Here is a 21,161-nt window from a genome sequence, read left to right as displayed (position 1 = left end):
CGCTGTACTTTAACTTTGACCTTAACAGTCTGTTGTTGTTCCATACTTGCTTGCTTAGCATGCTCATAATACCTGATACTTTACCAGTATGGATATTCAGATCTCTCCGAAGTGAGCTCCCCTCATTCCATTGTGAAAAGAGCAGATTATGCTGAGTTTTGGTGAACAGCCAATCTTTTCCAATGATTTGAAGAGGCCTTTTCTGCTGACAAGGTCAAAGGCTTTGGTCAGGTCAGTGAAGGCAATATAGAGGGGTTTTTGTTCCCTACATTTTTCTTGGTTTTATCAGAGTGAGATCATATCTATGGTGGACCAGCTAGCTCTGAAGCTGCGTTGTGACTCAGGGCAAACACAGCCAGCAAGGATCCGAAGTCTTCTGAGCACCGCCTGAGTGACAATTGTTCCAACAGTGCTTTGTAATGAAATGCCACAATAGTTGTTAGTCACTGTGGTCTCTTTATTCTTGTACAGAGTTACTATATTAGCATCTTGCATATCTTGTGGTACTGTGCCTACTGTCCAGCAGTGAATAAGAAGCTCTCATAAGTGCAGAGGAAGCACAGGTTTCCTGCACTCAATCACTTTTTTTCTAGGAATGCCATCTTTTCCTGGGGTCCAGCCAGTAGCCAGATTAGTTAGGTGCTCAACATTTGGATTATCATCAGGTTCTTCAAGGAACAGCTACTGGGAAAAGAGGCTGGAGTGCCATAGTAGGGACCTTAAATTCAGGACAGTGCTCAGGCACTGAGAGAGACAGCTGGAAGGTTGCTTGCAAGTTCAGCGCAGGTGACATGCCAGGGATGGGTGGGGCTGGGGCACGCAATACCATGGTCCATAAGGCAGGCCTAGGAAGGTACTGTAACAGACTTGTACTATGTACTCAAATTGCTTGCTGTTAGGTAATTCCCTGTTTTCCCTAATAAGTTCTTTTTGTGGGTTTGCTGATAATCACAAGTATGCTAGTGAAAATGATTTGCACCCTATTACAGGGGTGTAGGTTGTAGCTGTGTTGGTCTAAGGACATAGACAGACAAGGGACTTCGGGTGAATCTGATATCTTTTATTAGACCTCAAGCCCAGAACACACCAAATGTATCCAGACCATGCCATGACCAGAAATGGAAAACCTGCCAACACATCTCCACCACCTCCACAATTACTGCACCCCACAACAGAGCCATCAGCATTCCCGGATCTTCCAGCTGCACCTCCAGAAATGTAATATATCTCATCCAATGCACCAAATGCCCTGACAGAAAATACGTAGGAGAGACCAAACAACAACTGCACACCAGAATAAACGCACACCGGAAATCCATCAAAGACAGAAATACCCAATTACCTGTGGGGGCACATTTCTCCCAAGAAAACCACTCTCTCTCCAATCTCTCAGTCCTGATCCTCAAAGGAAACTTACAAAACGCTTCCCAGGATGAGCCTATGAACTCCACTTCATCAGCTTCCTGGACACTAAAAATCATGGAGTAAATATAGACATTGGATTTATGACACAGTATAACCTGCCTGACATCTGACTCCCTAGGTATCTCTCCACTATTCATCCCCCTTCTCTCCTCCCCACCCCCCCAGCCTGTCTTTCACCCATTGACTTCTCAATCTACATTTTCACTGACTGCCTGTCTTGCATGCAGACCAGCCCAGCCTCTGGCTTCTTTACTTTTCATTCCATCCAGGAAGAGCTCACACCAACTGCAGAAGCTTCCTTAGCCTGACGAGGGGTTTTTGAACCTGAAAGCTTGCTTAATAATTGTTTTCCAACTATTTAATTGGTCTAATAAGATATCAGATTCACCCAAGGAACTTTGCCTGCCTTGCACCCTGTTGGCACTTCACAGGCTTCTCTATCTTTAGCTGTAATACAAGACTGCAGCTGTTTTGTGCATTCATTCAGTAGGGCAGCTTTCTGCAGAGTGGTGCTTCTGTGGTGGTTGCTTTCATTGGTATATAAATTAACCTTCCTCTCCACCCTTTTATGTTAAGGGTGCTATAAATATAATTTCATTGATGTTTGCGACTTCTCTTGCAAATTTGGCAAAGTGAGGTGCTGTGACTGCTTGTTCATATAATAAATTAGATCATTTTGCTGTTACCTTGTCCCCCCTACTCTCTATCATATTCACAAGCAGTCTCTTATGTATGAACACTGGACAATGTATTTTGGACAGTAACTGCTTTTTTTTTCTTATTACACACAGGAGTGCAGGATGGCAGTGCCCTCCTGGGTCACTGAATCCAGGCCCCTGCTGTCACAGACAACTGTACCATATATCCCTTTCATAAACTAATTTCCCTGAGTCAGTGTGTGTTGCATAATAGAGCCTTAACCTTTATAGCATGCTCTTTAGGTAAATATGTTAATAGTTTCAACTTTCCAAGATACCTTTATGTTAAAAACCTGTTTTATTGATAAGAACTGATAAGAATTCTTTGTGAAAATTATGAAAATAATATGCAGTAGATCTTGGTAACCTGCACACTTGAGTGCACAATTAGCACAAACATTCAATTTCTTCCAACTTATTAATAAAGCTTTCATAAATGATGGCTCATATCAGTAAAACTCCACAATGTTTAAAAAAAAATTTGATACAATAGTTGTTTAAACACCAAACATACAAGCTCCTGAGTACCGTGATGTGTCTGGTTTTATGCTTATCTGTAAAAATACCTTTTATACTAGAGGAACTATTAAATTACACAGGGGCTTATCTGGTACACCACTGAGATAAGGAGTGACATCTGCCTGAAATTGTTGTGACAGTGTTATAATTTTAATAATTTGTTACATTATACCCAAATAAAGAGAAAAATGTGTGTTAAGTAGAACTTTTTTTTTCCTGTTATGACAAAAGTTAATGAGTACTCCCTTAATTCCCCTCAACTTCAGTGACATTTGAGATGGCTGGAACACAGTAGTAGATTCTCATCGGTTTCCATTGCTCATTCACAAAAATGTCACTTGCAGTGAATCTCACATTCATTCATTTGAAGGAGTGAGATTCTGCTGTACCAGAATTGTGTTCAGTTTTTCTGACTAATGTCACTGGTATTAAGGCAGGCATAACCCAGCATATTCCTATTTGCCCGTCTTCTGAAAGTGTGCTTTACTATTGTTTCACCCACAACCCTGCTGATAGCAGCAGGAGTCTTGCTAACTTGTGGGAGAAGAGCATAAAGTAGGGGCCAGCAACTTTTTCAAGCCACAGGTCGAAACAACTTAACTCCAGTCTGCTATGGGCCCAGTGGCTTTGGTAGTATGTCAGCAGTAAGCAGGGTTTACCTGCATTTGTGCCACGACCAGGCAGCTGGGAGCTGCACCCATACCACTAGCTCCCCACTTCCTAATTGAGGCATGAGCACTTCTTCCATCCCCTGGGGAGCTGTGCTGGGCCTGGGTAGCTAAACCTGTGCTCATGCTGCTGCTGTCACTGCTTCTCCCTCACCCGGGGAGAAGGGGTGGCAATACAGGTGGCTCTGTGGTCTAGATCCAGCCCACAGGCTGTATGTTGCTGACCCCGATATAGAGCTCAGCTTTGCAGCCTGATACCTAGACTGTGGAAGGGCCTTCAAATTGGATGCTAACCCACATGGTATTTCCTAGTCTTCCATAGACAGTGGGGAAAACTCTGAATTATACAAGTCCCTGGAGTTTTGAGGAATATAATGGTTGAGCACTGCACCAACCCTGTTAAATCCATCTAAGCCCTGTGTAAATCCGATAAATAAATTACTGTTTTCATAAGAGAGTCTTGTGACTGCTCAGAGCATGTTGTCATGACACTGCAGCCTTATAAACAATTACAATAATGACTCATAATAATAAAGGTTTTTGTTCATGCGGTGCATGAAGCCTCTAACCGTCTTTGGTTCACTGTGCTGTACAGTCTATACCCAATCACTGTTTTGATGCATTTAGCTCTTTTTTAATAGAACAGGCCCTCTTTCTTTTGTAAAAATGACCCTGCGTATCATTCCACATATAGCCTACAAAGCAATCCTGCCGTGATTCTTACTCCTTCCCCACTAAGAGGGGAGTGGGGAAGGAACCTATCAGCAGATATAATAAGCACTGATTTCTCCGTGGGTTTTTTTTTTTTTAAATAGTCATAAACTTTTTCTTTATTTTTTGCATTGCAATTATGTTATTTAATATCGTGCCTCCGCAGATGATCCCACTGTTATTAAGTCTGTTTTGATAAAGCTTAGTGTGTGAATGGAGCTGGGTTCGGTTTGGATTTGGTTCAAAGGTCATGTTGTGGCTGCCTCTGCTGTGCCCAGCACCCCTGCCATGAAATATATCCCACCTAGGTGGTCCCACTCCTCCTGTGCTACCTGTCTCCCATTTGAGTGATTCCAGGCACGTGCTTTGTCAGGCACATGCCAGTCTTAAGCTGTCAGTCTCAGTTGTGCTTATTCATGCACACTGGGGGCCATCAAAAGGCAGCTGCATTGCCTCCTGTGTGGGATGTAATATGTGCAGACTAAGAGCAGATAGGTAGGGCTTGCTAAATGGGTGGGACAGAAATGCCTTCAGACTTAGGCCTGCCACCTTCTCCTCCTAGCTCCCTGTCAGTCATACACAAGGTAACCTGCAGTAGAGCTGGGACTTTTCCAGTTGTACAGAGTGAATGAGAGGAGCTGGGAGCAAAAACGGGGTCCCGCACAGGGACTGTTGTTTACATGTGTTGAGAGTGCCATTCATAAACGCCAAAAGAACCAGGGGTGCTGTTCCAACAAGTGGTGTGAGGAACCACAAGTGAGAATAAGTAACTTGCCCTTCCTGTTGCTGTTTTGTAGTAGGGGTGGGGTCTTTATACAATGGATTAATGGATTTAAGGCAGTGGTTTTCAACCTGTGGTCTGCAGACCCCCAGGGGTCCGCAGACTGTCTAAGGTGTCTGCAAAAGATGACTGTGATCAGTCAAAAGTATGTGAATACCCATACTTACAATTCAAAGGGCTCTGCACCTCCAGTCAAAATTTCCAAAGGGCTCCACAAATGAAAAAAGGCTGAAAACCACTGATTTTAAGGTGTTTGAAATGCCTAAATGCTCTTTTTTTTTTGCTCCTAAATTTTGACCTTTATCCTGCTTTGCTTTTCAGGGACTCAGATAAGCTGTTTTGCACCCAGCTCATTCTCTTGGCGCCAGGCCGCTTATGTGGACTCCTACTGCTGGGCGGCCGTGCAGCAAAGGCAGGACGGCACAGGAAGCCTTCCGCTGTGGCTCCACAAAGTATGTACCCACTGAGCTTTCCGGGAAGGCTAGTCCAGGGCAGAGGCCTGTCCTTGATCCTCCTCACACTCTTCTTGTGCTTGAATGCATGGCTTTGATTTAGCTTTTTATTGTATTTTTAGCAGGCATATTTACTGTCTCTTGTGCCCAAATATGGTAGTGTTGGAAGAGGTATTTCCATTACAAAAATAGCTGTAGTATGATGTATCCAGTGAATGTTGCCAGTTATTTGATCTATAAGAAATGGCAGCACTAAAATGCAGTACAAATATTCAAGCAAAAATGGCCTTTTCTTCCTCAATATACCTCTTCTAAGACAGCATCCAGAGCCATGTCTGCTGATCTGGAAATGGGGAAGACAAGAGTTTACTATCTTTGGCTCTTCTTAGCCTCGTGTCCCCAAGGCATTAAAGAAGTGAGTTGGATGCTGTTAATTTAATGGACACATTTTGCCACCTTTTCTCAAAAAGAAGAGCCCATACTACTTTAGTGCTACAATTAGTGCAGCAGGGCTCTTTATGGAGGCTGTGGTACTACACAGTATGAGTCAAGATGTCACGGTCTGGTCCTGGGTTGTACTGGAAGAGCCAGTTGCAGCAGGGCTATCTATTTTGTTTAGGTTGAAGCCTGTGAGCTTTCATTGCTTGCTTTCAACTCGTTTAGTTTTGTTTTTGACAGGTTGGCATTAATCCTCTTGGGAAGAGAGCAGCAGCAGTAGATCCCTCTAATGCTATCTGTGGGAACAGCTCAAGTGATTCACAGTTATTAAGTCTTGTTATGAAGGCTTAGCTGATGTGACAATAGATGCTATCCCAGATATTGACATGTAGGCTTATTACCACGTGATCTCAGTAGTGGTTTAATGCAATATTGTTCAGGACAGTATGTGATATTTTCTTAAAATACATTGCTTTGGAGCAGTCTCTGCAACCTGTCAAAACCAGTCATTTATATTGACCCATATTCAAGCAATAAAAGTAAATAAATAACAGATGGGTTTGGAAAAGTCATTTATCTTGAGAATAATTTGAGATTCAGTTTCCAATCTGGAGCAAGGATAATCTGTGCCCATATGGCATTACTGAATCCCAAATTATTCTTAATATAAATGACCAAGTCTATAATTAATTCATATCCTGCTTCTCAAAGTTTCTGTTGGCTCATGTCTATCTGTGGAGGGGTTTACCAGGCATAGCCTTTTTCTCGACTTTGTGTCTCCCAAGAGACACAAAGACTCGAAATCTGTGGGCAGTCGGTCTAAGTGACTTTATATCATCATCTTCTTATCTTCCCCTTCAGAAGTCTTACTCACTTCTCTCTTTGATTTCCCACAGTTCTCATTTCTGTGGCAATTAAATTACTTTTCTCAACAACGTGAGCCAGTTTTGAGGTTGCGGTTTTCACAGCCATGTGAAAACAGCTGTAAATTGGTGCTTATACCTATGTTCAGTGCAGCAAATCAAACAAGTGAGCCACCCATCAGGCTGGCATGGTTAAGGCCTGCCAGTCTCTTGTAGCCAACAGCACACAAAATAGTGATGTGAATAGCATCACTTCTAGACACCTTTGACTCCAGACTCACTGACCTGCACCCTATGGGCTCGGGTGACGTCAACTTCAACTCCAGCTCTTGGAGCTGTAGCAAGATGTCCTCATGGAAAAGAGATGACCAAAGAGAAATATCATAGACGTCTATAAAATCATGAATGGTGTGGGGAAAAAGTGAACTGGCAACTGTCATTCACTGTGCTGTATAATATAAAAGGGATGGGGGTGCCTATAAAATTATCAAGCAGTAGTTCTGAAACTCACAACGGGCAATATTTTTTCACACAGTGTATAATTAAATTGCCACAGGACACTGGAGGCCAATGATATGGCCAGGTCCAGAAAAGAATTAGGTATTTTTTTGGAGGACAGTCCCATTAGGGGCCACAACATTCAACAGTTAAGGGTGTGACCTCAAACTCGGGGCATCCCTACACCTAAGACTCTTAGTAACTGGGGGCACTTTTGCATGTGCTGTGATGCATTGATTAGAGCCCATCGGAGAGACTTGAATTGAGTTTGCTGGAGCCTTCTAATTTTATCAGAGCACTCTAACGTGCTGCAGCATCTCATGTATTCAGCAATCTCGCATTTTGACAAGCTTCAGTTAAAGCCATCCCCACTGCCATTTTGAATCACAGGATGCTAAATACACAAGACGCTGTAGGCATTTTAATATAAGGCGGCTCCTGAGAATCACTCTAACTAAAACGTCCCCGCGCCCCATCCCAGAACACATGTATAGGGGCCCTAGGAGTCTATGATGTGATCATTCTACACATACCCTGTTATACTCTTTCCCCTGAAGCACATGCAACAGTTGGCGACAGGCCCGTTTGTTAGAAAGAAAATGGGCCTAGGTCCACTGGAAACTGCAAGATGCCCTTAATGGCTAGAGGGAAGCCACTTAATATATGATGGCTAATTTCTTGGGACAATACATGAGAAAACAGAAACAAGAATGCAGGTTATAGGTCAGTAACTAGGGTGCCAAATGAGGACACTGAGCAGAGACCTAGCACCCATTCCCCCTTTGATACCACCTAGTAAAACTCTGCTCAGAGACATATACAGACGAGGGAAAGGAAGACAGCCACACAGTCTCCTGGGTTCCCCCTGGCCAGCAGCTCCTTCCTTGTTGGGTAGATAGGCAGTTTAACCAGGGCAGTAGGAGATTGACCAGCAGGTCCCAGGACTTTCTAGGGCTACAAATGGTGTGTGCATAAAATTAAAGGCATGGGGAAAAGTGAAACCAGAAGCTCAATAAGAGGTGTTTGAAAAGACCAGAGAGGCTGCAGCCTCATGCAGTCCAGGTGTGCGTACACCAGGGTCTGCCTCTGGCTAGGGAATAGAGGGGTGTTAGGGGGATCCCTAAAGTGTCCCAGTTAGGATACTGAGCAAGGTACCTGCTCTGCCACTGCACCCCTCTATTTAGTGCTGCATGAGCTGAATTTGGGGGTCACTAACATGGTTTCTCCTAAAGTCTGAACATTTGCTGTATGGCAGATTCCCGTCTTCCTATGACTAGCATCCCCAGAGCTAAAGCCTTCCATGGGTCAGCTTATACTTTAGCAATGTTCTTGTATTCCACCATGAAGAAGGCTTTTATTAGCTGCCCTTTACTCTTCTTAGGGCTATGTTATTTTTAGAACCATTCAGCCAAAACATGAATGTGCTGTTCTCATTAAGAAATTGTCGGAGAAATACTTTTATTATTCTTAGTTTATTGAATGGGCCCCAGAACAATCAACAGTGTTGCCAGCTGCATAACAGAGATTACAGCTCTGGGATCCAAGCAACCATCCGTGACATGGGAGAGCAGCAACAGACCTGAATTTTTTTTGTGACTATTTAATCCATGCGGTGATGGTTAAAGCACCTGATGCTAAAAAAAAAGACAGATGCAGTCCTACTTGCACATAGAGTATATACACATTGTACTTGTAAGCTTTAATCAAATTTTTCTTGTATCCATTCACATGTTTTAAATTGGGGATGTCTGTCATTCACCCCCATAGGCGCCCCCATCCCTTTTATATTATACAGCACAGTGAATGACAGTAAACTTGCAGCTCAAAGGCCAGATTCTGCCAGTGGAGTGTGGCCTTCAAGGCTGGTAGTGATGGCTCTGTTAACCCCCACAGTCGCTGCCACTCACCCCACTGCTGCCACTTGCCACCATGTCCATATTTGGCCCATGAAAAGCCCCACGGAGCAGATTTGTCCAGGTGTGTTTGACATCTCTGTTTAAGATGTGGAATGAATTTGATCATTTCTGAGAATTTGGCTCGAACAGGTTGAAACAGGTAGCTTGAAGAAGGAAAATTGAGGAGGATGCTTTTTAGTCAGAAGAAGAACTAAGACCTTGAAGCTGTTAAATGAAAGGTGGTCCAGACTTGACTGTTTTTCACTTCTTTGAGAACATGAGGGTGCTTCATTTTCTTCTTAGTAAAGAGTTATGTTTGTCTTCTTCAGATAGTCAGCTTGCTTTGCCTTACACCTGCCCACTTCATTAGGTTTTTTTAAATCTATAAGTAATAGAGGACTGTTGCGTCTCTGTTTCAGCTGTGTAGATGCATCATTTGTCTGCCCTTACTGGATTGCATGGATTGTGCATAACAACTCATTCCCCCTTTTTTCCAGCAAAGAGACAAGTAACTTTTGAGGTTAATGTCAGAGGCTACTATTTTCTGTGATGACTGAGCCAAATGTTGCCATCATCATGGAGGGGTATATGTTGGGGCAATGTCATATGATGATTCACACTGCTGTGACAGATGTATCTCTGAATTTGGATAGTTGACTTTTTATAAGCTTGAACTGTTCATTCTTGTTTCTGTGGGATTTTTACATAGTAGACAAGGGAAAATATTTGTTCCAAATCTTCAACCATAAATTTCTAGAGACTCAGCTTCCTGTTAAACATCTAAATAAATGGTCATATTTTTCTACTTTACAATAAGTAGGTACACACTCTGAAGACTTTTTAAACCTCAAGGACTACAGTTTTGGATCACATCAATTAAACTGATCTAAACTGACACCAGGTATTAAATATAACTGTGTTTGGTGAACTAAGAACATAACAGTTTTAGTGAAGCTTTGGAATATTCTTTTCATACATTTTATAAATAAATTTTATGTGTGTTTTGGTAAGTAGAGAACACAACATTTTACAAATGAGGTGTAAGTTGATGTCACTGATATAGGCAGAAGCTTTAAATACTGACATCACTAGATAGATATCCTGTTACTCGAGGTATCCTTAACATGTAACATTTTAAATCCTATGTTCCGAAGCTTGATTGCAAGTGAGAGATACAGGCTATTACCAGAACAAATTCTGATTTTTTTTTTTAATTACTCTGTGTAGTGTAGCACTCTCAAACTGCAAATAGATGATGCTGTAAGGGCACTGCCTCTTGCACTATGGCAGTTCTGAAGTCATGTGTTAATATTTCAGTCTCTTCTGATTTAATAACTTTAAGCAAGTAAATGCTGGACCTGGCTGTGGAGCCCTGACTTAATATCCAGCCCTGTTGCTTGCACTGAGTAGACCCATACCCCAGGTGGATTTTAGTGTCTCCTCAAAATATGTAGAGCAGGGTTACATAGCACCTTCCTTTAGAGAAGCTTTGTAGAGGACAACTCTGACAAGTGGAGATTGTTGATACACACTTGGCTAAGGTATGACGGGATGCATGGCCTTCCAAGTGGTGTTGAACTGTGTTGTATCCAAACTGCAGAGTTTGAGGTTTTGGATGGGAAGGCATCCACATGGAGGGTGGTGCATGGGTCTGATCTTCTTCACCTTGTGTTCTTATGCTCCCCATCTTCCCTGGAAAAGACTGAATTCTAGGGAGCTAGACACCTGCATCATCGTCCTAGGAGAAAACATCCTACAGAGGGAAAGTTGCTAGTAATCCTGGCATCTTTCCATCAACTTGGTAGGGAGAAATACAGCTAGGTTTATAGGGAATGTGCCGTAGGGCATAAGTGGAGTGTTTGCTCCCAACAACCGTTCTAGCCCTGAGATGTCCAGCCCAAATTACCAGAGTAAACCACACAGTGCTTACTTCCAATAACCTGGAATCGGGAATCAGGTCTCTTGGGTTCCTTTCCTCTGTTTTGGTGCATCTCAGTGCCTTTGGGCGCTCTCTCACTCTTTCACACAGCAATGTGAAAGCGAACATAAAGCTCCTGGCAATCCAGATTTAGCTAATGTCCTGACCTGCCCAGATACATTTTAACTGGTGAAGCTCAGGATGTGGATGTTTCCTACAGATAACCTATTTATCCCAATCCTAAACCAAATCACTAAGGAAGGGGCTCCAGCAAATTTCACAGAATGCTATGGAGAGGGGCTATTCTGCTGATCTAGGTAAATAAGACACTATGAGGAAAACTGAATTTCTGGCAGTGCAAACTTCTGTGTGTTTGAGCAAGTCAGTCTTTAATCTAACTAGAAACGTGGCCAGTTTAAATTACGCAAATTATCCAAAGCCTGCCATTTGATGACTTGGAAGCCTGGCATAATACTGCCAGACAGTGGATTAGGACCCACTGAAGTACATATTTTAGAAAGGTAAATTGCAAGATCTAATCCAGGGGTTGGTCACCTTTTGTCAGTGTGGCACAGATCTTATCACAGAATCGCAGAAAAACAGAGCTGGAAGGAGCCTCCAGAGGTCATCTAGTCCAGTCTCTCTCAACCAGTGGGATGCGAAGGTTGTGTAGGTGGGACTTCAACTCATCTGAAAATTTTCATTAATGATTAATATAATACTAAAATGCATATAAATGTAAAAATACACTTCTTGGAAAAAGTGGGGTTTTGTTTTTATTGTGGTGGGACCCAGAGTTTTTTGACAAAATGGTTGGTGGGATGTAAGGTACGAAAGGTTGAGAACCGCTGATCTGGAAAAACCCTGCCTGAGACAGGATCATCCCTATCCAAACCACCCCATACAAATCCTCGTCTAACCTATTACTACCACTACACAATCAACTTTGTTGCACAACTACAAGATATAAGGCCCTAACCTGCCACTGGTAGGTAAAACAGGGGGACAATGGTGGTCAGTGTTCTGCTGTTGCAAGAGTTGCTAAAATACACTCAGGATATTGAAGGAAGAGGAAGGTTATCTGCTACAGAGGAAGGCAACCTCTCCCCTTTGCCCCCTCCCCTGATATGTACCAACTGGAACATAAGGTAAAGTGCCTTCCTGACCCCAGATATGGTGATTGCTCTGACCTGAGCAGAGGGGCAAGAGGTTCTAGCCAGGAATCTCTGGGTTTTAGTCCCAGTAGAAACATTGGCACACCCCATTGGAAGCAGCTGACACCCAATATTATGATGTAGCCATTACTGCAAACCAAACAGTCTCTGCCACTCCCTTCCTCCCCACTCCATGCAGCTAGCTGCTAGATTCATGGCCATTATACAGTAATGGTAAGTTCAGATGCTGCAGGCCACGGGTCGCTGACCCCCCACTTCTAATCTGAACAGCTGGCATCCTTAGATAACCAGTCTTTTTTTATGACCTGACACTAGCAGCCAGTTTTTAATGGATTTTTCTAAGTGCAATACAAAAATCTAAAATTATATATAAACTTTATATGAACTATGTACATGTCTCTCACAATAAGTAAGAAAGGGAAAAGAAAAAAGAAGAAGGAAGAGGAAAGGAAAGAAGAAAAAAAAGTTCACAAAGACTAATATTTTAGTTACCAAAGTTCTAAAATCTCAGAAAGTGTTTAATTAAAAGGAGTTGTACACAATGTAATGAAAGATAACACTTCAGTAAATTTATCAATTTTTTCCAAGCTTGTCAGGCTGCAAAAATTGTAGGATCCGGATTAGCAAATCAGAAAGATGGTGATATGTAAAGTTCGCAATGGTAGATAATGGAAGGGGAAACAAGTGCCTGCTCAATTTACATCCATACAGGAGAGTAGTTATATCACTCATCCAATACATAGCTTGACTTTCTAAGAAGGCATTCTGATACTGTCTAAATTTTGGAAAATGAAAACCACCCATTTCAATTGGCAATTGCATCTTTTCTGCTGAAGGTCAAACTCCATTTATTTACTCCCCACAGAAACCTGTTGAACATCTGGTTTATTTTAACAAAATGGGATTCAGGGATTATAAATGGTAAAGGCAAAACAGGATATTCATTTTTTAAATATTAACATGCCCCCCCAAGGACACTGATAAACTGTTCTGCTTATTCAGATCCTGTGGTATAACATTAAAGCTTCTGAAAGTTTTGGTAGAGAATGACATTAATATTCCTGGATGTTTTAATATCTAAATAAGTTATGTGTTCTGATTGCCATTGAAACTGTCATTTGTGAAACATACCCTTTGTGGTGTACATACTTATTTCAAGTAACTCAAATTTAGTCCAATTAATTTTATAACTAGATTGCTAAAATTGTTGATTTAGAATGAGAGCAGGAATTGATCTGTTACACTGTGACAGAAGTATTACTGCATATTCTTCATGCAACAGAACCTTTTGTTCACTGGGCGCATCTACATGTCATTAATGCACTGTAATTACAGGGCATTAAGTTTAGTTCCTGTAATTACAGGTACTACTTTAATGTGCCCTAATCAATGCTACTGCGTATGAGCCACAGCAAACGCTTTTTTGGTAATGCTAATGCACAGTAAACTAATTCTACTGCACATTAGTGGATTAGCACAAGTTTTGCCTGCCGTGCTTACGTGCAGTAGAATTAGTCTACGTATTGTGCTTGAAATATGTTGTGTAGACACACCCACTATCTCCTACTTTTGATGCTTTTTGTATTATCCTTATTCCTTTTTGTTGTAGCCAATGATTCCAACACTAGATCAAATAGAAGGGGGTGTAGTAGGCAACCTTGTTAAGTCCCTGTTTGCAAGGAAAAATTATTAGTCACAAGTCTTGAAGTGAGATGTGTATAACAGCTGTATTCACCTTACAAATTCTTTACCAAAATCCATCTTTTATAATACACAGGAAGGTACCTCCAAGAAACATAATCAAAGGCCTGTTTTGCATCAAGTGCTGAAAATGTCATAGGGACTTTGAATGTGTATTGCTGCTACTGTATCAATAGCCTGACCTACATTATGTGAACTATGCCTTTTTTGATAATTTGTTTTCATGTCCTTTAAGGTCAAAGTTATTTCATCTAATATATGATCCTCTAAAATTTCCTTCTCCATCTCTCAGGGGTGTTGTTTTAGCCTTGTTGGTCTGAGGACATAGGCAGACAAGGTTATTTGAGTAAGTGTCCTGTCTTTTATAAGACCAGCTGAATAGTTGGGAAAATTGTCATTTGCAGGCTTTTGGACATGGGTGCCCTTCTTCAGGCATAGGAGAATGTCTCCCTATGCCTGAAGAAGAGCACCTGTGTCCAAAAGCCTGCAAAAACCAATTTTCCAACTATTCACTTGATCTAATAAAAGATATCACATTTACCCAAATAATCTTCCCCATCTCTGAAATCTATTGTATGGGTCAAGTTGTATTTTTGCTGTTCATCTCCACCAATTTGTCCAGTGTGGCAAAAAGCTGCCACTCAAAGAGTAAGTCTGCAGCCGCAAAGCAGTTCTGCTTAAATTAAAGAAAGTTGAAAAACATCCTAATGAGAACAGACAGTTCTGAACCAAACCTTGAAAACCCTGTTGAATAGTTGGTAAATGAAGATTTATACCTTCCAAGTTAAATAGGCTGAAATTGATGGCTAAAGGCAGCTTCTTTCCATAATTTGAATATGCTGATGATGATCATAATTTTCATGTGGAATACAGGAGGTAGAGGCTGGACTGGAATGGGTCTAGGACAGGAGTGTTCAACCTCCAGCCTGCAAGCCAAAAGTGGTCTGCAGAGCTACAGGTATCCAACCTGCAGGACTCCCCATGGATTGGGAAGTTTGGCAGTGGGGGAGCAGTGGCTGTAAATATGGCCACCCTCCCCCACTACCAAGTTCCCAAACCTAAGCCCCACACAACAGGTTGGGGCCAGGTCATGTCCTGTCCTCACCCCCATGATTGGATGAGGTCAGGCCATGCCCCTCCCCTTGAGCTGGATTGGGCAGGGCCATGATCCCTTTCCCCCATGGGGCTGGGTTGGGACCAGCTCATGATTGGACTCTAACTTTCCTCTAGGTTTTTCATGACTATTCAGATGTATGTATTGAGTAAAGATATATTTCTAAGTTAGGCAAGACTTAAGCCAGTTCAAATGTGGATATTGTAACTGCAGTTAAAATTCTGCATATTCCAATACTGGGTTTCAGTCAAGTGTGCTTTATATTAAAAGTTAACCATCTAGTCATTTGGAAATGTATGCATTAATAAAATAGATAAAGTAGGTTTAGTGGAATTAGAGAGTACATCTGAATGACTTTTCTGGTATTGCATTTACACAATAGAAATACAAATATCTGCCTTATGAATGTATTATTATTAAGCATTCTTTAAATTTGACAAAAGCATGCACTCAGTGGACTCTGCTGGTGCATGGAGTGTTAAGTGCTAAGATTGTGTGTGATTTATAACCACAGTTCTGTTTGAAGCAAGTAATTACATTTAACAGAACTTGAAAATGTATCCAGCTACTTCTATTCAGAAATCAGCATAGAAGATAGTGATAGTGCCAGCATTGTCAGTGGAGATGCCTAGCTTTATAACCCAGACCTTTACCCATTCTCTGTCTCTTGGGAAGTGGGGGGGGGTGCACTTGGCTTGTGAACCATAGCGGTGTCTTTGGTCTGTACTTTGAGGCAGAATTTCAGCAAAACAACAAGTAAACCAAGGTCAGGCTCTGTGGTTACAAAGACAGATATGCATTCTGAATAATTCAGGGCACGACCCTCCTGAATCCCCAGGCAGACAGCTCCAGTGACTTGCTGCTTACAGCTTGTCAAACAGGATCAGAAAGAAATAAGATTCTGTGTTAGCTACTAGCTGAAAACTGTTTAAATTCCCAGTCCCCTTCTTAGCTGCTGGAAAGCAGGAGGTGGTTTCTGTCTGGTCACTCACTCTCTTCCCTCTTGGTCTTCTGGCTATTAGCAAGGCAGTCTGTCCTGGTCTCTCTTCTCCACCTCCTCCTGCCCCCCCCCACGCACAGTTGATAGCGATCTAGCTACCCCAGGCAGTGATGTGTGTGTGAGACCCTATCCTTTACCAGTTGTTGGTGTTCATAGCTTTCCTAAGCAGCACCGGTATGATATTTACATTTTTCCTCTTGGTTTTCCATTAGCATGCAAGATACAAAACAGCTGTAGTGAAAATCTCATCCAGAATCTTATTTCTCTCAGCTGCTGTTGATGAGGGTGTAAGCAACAGCAGGATCACCAGAGCTGTCTCTCTGGAGACTCCCAAGTACCGTACCCTAAGGAAATTCAAGCTAGATAAAAGTACTGTACTGTAAGGTGGATACATAACTGGTTGGATCATTGTACTCCATGTGTAGCCCTGGGGTCTGTCCTGGGTCCAGTATTGCTCAACATCTTCATTCATGATTTGGATGATGAGATCGAGTCCACGTTAAATTGTGGATAAATACATGTCTTCCCCCCCAATACCTTCCTTCACATCACTGATAATCATGACACAGTGGCATTCTACAAAAAAGAGTGCTTTTCCCGTGACAATGTTCTCACTTGACTGGTTTATTACAGATAGATTCTGATCCAGTGTAATCATTTCTCTTTCTCTCTCTTTTTTTTTTTTCCCCCACCTGCCTAGTTTTTTCCCTATATCTTGCTGCTAGTTGCCATTCTGTTGTATCTACCATGCCTGTTCTGGCGCTTAACCGCAGGACCCCACCTTTCTTCAGACCTGAAATTTATTATGGAAGAACTTGACAAGGCCTACAACAGAGCAATCAAAGCAGCCAACAGTTTTCATAGCACAGACACCAGAGACCCTGCTTGCTCCATTCCTACTGTTAATGAAAATCTAACACAGAGGTAACGTGCTGTACTTTTGTATTTGTGCTTTGTCTGTCTTAGCTTTTTATAAGTAAGATGAGTTTGGGACACTTGTAAATCCCAGACGTGTGCCAAACATTCATAGCAAATGCTTCTTTTTTCTGAATTGCAATTAAACACTGAGATCCTAATCTATAACTCTGTGCGTGTAGGTGTGTGTTTAGATCTTACTAATAGCTATGTGTTTTCAAACAAACCATTTGAAAATATGGTCTAGACTATATAAGACCATCTGTTTTTTGGTCTGAGTACCATTACTCGTGGTAGTACTGTTATTCCTGATACCATTACTCCTGAGATTAGAACACAGATCTTTTGAGGTTATGGGTATATCTACCTCCTGTTGCGCTGTACAAGAGAGCACTGTGTTGAAAGCATGCCCTGCCCATTAATTCCTGTTTTAATAAATATGCCTGAACTTATGATACACATTGAATGTCCCAAAAAGCATCTAAATTAAAGTGCTCTTGGCACATGTGGAGCATGTTTATGCAGCAGTACTCTGATGTGGTATAGACATGTCCACTGGGTCTTTCTTAGATCATTCATCTTATTTGGTACTTGGGCAAAATGAATCCTGCACTGACTGGTTTGTGTGTTGTTTTCTTTTTTCAGTTTGTGGGAGATATCTGAATGCCACTTCAAATACCCCATTGTAGAACAATATCTGAAGACAAAGAAAACCTCCAAACACTTAATAATCAAATACATTATTTGCCGTTTACTTACACTAGCAATTATCCTACTTGCATGCTTCTACCTAGGCTATTATATCAGCCTCTCTTCTGTGACTGATGAGTTTCTCTGCACTATCAAAACCGGAATCTTAAAGAATGACTCGGTAGTTCCAGAGGTGGTTCAATGTAAGCTTATTGCTGTTGGTGTCTTCCAGCTACTCAGTTACATTAACTTAATTGTGTACCTTTTGGTGATGCCCCTTGTAATGTATGCAATGCTCGTTCCATTCAGACAGAGCTCAGATGTTCTTAAAGTGTATGAAATTCTGCCAACATTTGATGTTCTGAAGCTCAAGTCAAATCATTATGATGACTTGAGCCTTTATCTCCTCTTCCTTGAGGAAAACGTAAGTGAACTTAAATCATACAAGTGCCTCAAAGTGCTAGCAAACATTACAGGTAGTGATAAGTTCGACATCATGCACCTTTTGACAAATCTGGGTACGATTAAAACAGATACAGTAGATGGAAAGCCAGGAGCTGTACAAGAAAAGCCTGAAGAGGAAATTGCAGCAGATCCAGAAAACAATGCAACTGAGTTAGAAGGTAAATGTGATCAGTTCCTTGTTTTTTAAATGGTGCAGCCATTCAAACAGGCCTGTATAAGGACAAGAAAGTATTACATAATTTTGTCTAGGCAGGGAGCCAATTTAGAAATAACCTGGCCTTGTGCACAGACTTAAATATGCTTTATAAGATGATTAATCATCTAAAGCCTAGTCATGCTGTCTGTTCATATCATTCCTATTTAGTAAGTCTCTCCTAAGACAGTTATATTGTTCAGGAGGACTGTGTAATATTTTTATTTGCTTGATTGGGGCTGTTGGGCGGGAAGCGTTTTTGTTTTTGTTTTGTTTTGCATGGTTTGTGGGTATGTGTCTAGCTCTAGCCAGTGGTGAAGAACCAGCAGAGTAGCCTTTAGGTCTGCAACAAAGAGCCCTTCCTGACATTTCTCATCAGCTGTAACCCATGTGGAAATGGCAGTAGCTGTCAGTGGCTTGAGTTGTTAGTTCTTCAGATCAGGGCTGTCCAACTGGTAGCCCATGAGCTACATGTTGTCCCTGAAGGAAGGGTTAGCCTGTGTCCTGCAGGCTCACCCCAGCCACTATTTCCCCCTCTTCGTTTGTTCATGCTGCAACAGCTGGGAAGGGGCTGGAGTGTCTGCGGTGCACACCTGGCAAAGAAGGGAGCCTGCTTGCACTGCAGGTGGGTGGTGCATGGGGCTGAAGCGTCATACATGCATGGCAAGGAAGAGAGCTGAGCTGTCTGTGCTGGGGGCAGGGCGGGGGGGCAGCCTGTGGAGTTTGTGCAGTGTGGGGAACAGCCCAGCTGCCCCCATTGCACATGCAGTGCAGGGGCACACTGGGCTTCCTGTGCTGCAGAGCTGCATGAGCAGCTCATACAGCTGGTAGATGGGGGAGCTGGGCTGCCCAGCACCACCTCCCTTCTTCCTCACCCCAATGCACACAGCATTGGGCAGCCACCCCGCCATGTGCACAGCAATGCTCCACCTCCCGGGCAGGTGCCTGTGTGATGGAGCTGCCTGTGCCGCGCATGGCTGAGGGAGTCCAGGATGGTCTTGCCTTGAGCAGGGGGCTGGGCTAGATGACTTCTCAAGGTTTCTTCCAGCCCTACTTTCCTATGATTTTTGTGAATCTGTTTGTGGCCTTTGACTCACCCCAGGAGGAGTGAGGTGTTGATTTAACTGCTCATCCCTTCTGATATTAGTGCATTTTAATGAGTGATTCTTACAAACAAGATGGAGCTTCTTTCTGTCTCCCTTACTCAAAGCCAAGTCATTTTATGTGCAGGCACAGTTTACCTACACAAGAGAAGACAGAATCCCGGCTAAATTCATGGGATGTGATCACTAGGACAGTGATAGCACCACCACCACCAGTGCTACACATGAATGGGGAGAGGCCCTTTATGCCATGGCTGATGGTTCTAGCATAGCATCCAGTGGTAGCAAAATGAGTCTGCAAGCTCCTGCACAAGCTCAGAGCTAGGTTATGATTTCCTTTGTGTACACACAGCCTACCAATATAGCTCTGGTGTAAGAAGCTACAAAGTTGCCCCAATTATTGACAAAGTAAAACCTGCTGTCTTGTTGTGGCTTTTTAATCACTTCCGGGTTTTTTGCTGTGGGTAAAGCATGAGCTTTTTTGCTTGTGATGAAACAGTTTGATGGAATTTCAATGTACCAAGAGTTTGCTTTTTGTTTTAGTTTTGACAGAAGGGGTCTCCAGCGGCAATGGAAGAACAAGCGAAGATAAAAACATTCGCCAAAGACTCTAACTTCTTACTGATCACTCCATCACTTTGCAGTAGTGCAGTACAAGAGGACTTATAAGCCATCTGAAACACAAGGTACTGCTCCCATGGTGAGCAGTTCATCCTGTTCTTCACTGGTAAAGCTAAGCCACTCTGCAGACTATGTTCATACAGCACAGTTAACTCCATGCTGCAAAAGGCATGCTCCAGAATTTAAATATTTATAAAACACTTTGCTTGTCAATTATTCATATTAGGCATCCAGTGGGCATTCATGCAGAATGGATTACCAAAAGCAGCAACTGAAGCTAGAGCCATGAACAAGCTAGAAATGTTCTTATGTGGATGAAGAATTTAGCTATGTAGAGTATAGATACTAGAAAATGGAATGGGCAGATTCCCTTCAGAAGCATCTTAACCATAACAGATGTAACTGAATGCTGGAAGTGCTGGACACTGAGGCTTACTGTTTGGATTCCAGTTATGCCCTTCTTAATAATTTATCTAAAGCTGAAACATCCCATTCATGTTGATGGTACCAAAGGTGATTGCCATGACAGAGCTGTATTTCTATTAAATGTGGTCTTGGTTCCTTTTTCTCATAAAGTTAATGGGTGTTAAGTATAAGGGCTGCAGAAATTTGATCTATAATTTTCTCATTTCTCAACTGGTTTGGTTTTAGTTCCTTCCCTAGTCCCCTCTGGAAAACTAAGTTGTTGAACAAAAGTTAATCCTTTTACAGAATTTCTGTAATTATCCTGTCTGTAAGGAAGCTGCATTTTAAATAAGCTGTTTTATTTGGTATCAAACACAATATAAATTGCATATATTCCAGAACATGCCTTGCAAGAAATGGAAGCATGATGTTATATAGAAGCATAAGCTACATGTGTTAACGTAGATCAGCCATGTTAACTAACTAAGTTAACATGTTAAGGAACTAAGTGTGGATGGCAGGCTAAAAATACTCAGCAAGGCGATACCCTACACCCCACTTGGCAATTCTAATTAAACTCAAGATGTAACGACTGGCTGAGACAATAATATGAAGACACTTTTGCTGCAAATGCATTGTTCTGCTGATGTTTTTGTTATGTCACAAAGAGATTGCCATAGCTTGTTCCTGGAACGTTTTGAGGAGGGCTACATTCAGTTTAGTAATTATCTTGTGGAAGGGATATCCTGTCAGAATCTCAGCATTTCTTACAAATGTCATATTGAGATTAAGTGAAACTCTTCAGCTGTAGAGGCCCATGCATATTTTAATCACCAAAATGGCAATGCGCATCGCTTTCAGAAAGTTTATACACACGCTGACTTTAACATTCTGTCTGGCCTGAGTTATCTTT

The 21,161-nt window shown here is 42.1% G+C and overlaps 1 protein-coding gene and 1 long non-coding RNA gene across 2 annotated transcripts in view; one reads left to right on the top strand and one right to left on the bottom strand.

Moving 5' to 3' along the window:
• LOC149875294 (uncharacterized) overlaps positions 1 to 5,117 on the bottom strand; it is a 48,645-nt gene extending 43,528 nt beyond the window's left edge. The window contains exon 1 of the long non-coding RNA XR_016439637.1: positions 1,343 to 5,117. This is a non-coding gene — a long non-coding RNA (uncharacterized LOC149875294). The remainder of the gene's footprint in view (positions 1 to 1,342) is intronic.
• Positions 1 to 20,647, top strand: part of PANX1 (pannexin 1) — a 37,380-nt gene extending 16,733 nt beyond the window's left edge. Inside the window, exons 2-5 of the mRNA XM_090030553.1 lie at positions 5,124 to 5,254; positions 16,557 to 16,780; positions 17,417 to 18,084; positions 19,766 to 20,647. Coding sequence (XP_089886679.1) covers positions 5,124 to 5,254; positions 16,557 to 16,780; positions 17,417 to 18,084; positions 19,766 to 19,836 — 1,094 coding nt within the window. The 3' untranslated portion in view covers positions 19,837 to 20,647. The remainder of the gene's footprint in view (positions 1 to 5,123; positions 5,255 to 16,556; positions 16,781 to 17,416; positions 18,085 to 19,765) is intronic.
• Positions 20,648 to 21,161: the final 514 nt, after the last annotated feature.

This window comes from Crocodylus siamensis, chromosome 1, assembly GCF_052110815.1.
Source record: "Crocodylus siamensis isolate JL-2025a chromosome 1, ASM5211081v1, whole genome shotgun sequence".
In the NCBI taxonomy this organism is placed as follows: Eukaryota; Metazoa; Chordata; order Crocodylia; family Crocodylidae; genus Crocodylus; species Crocodylus siamensis.
Note: the sequence above shows the minus strand (reverse complement) of the source record. Positions and strands in the feature narration are given on the sequence as shown.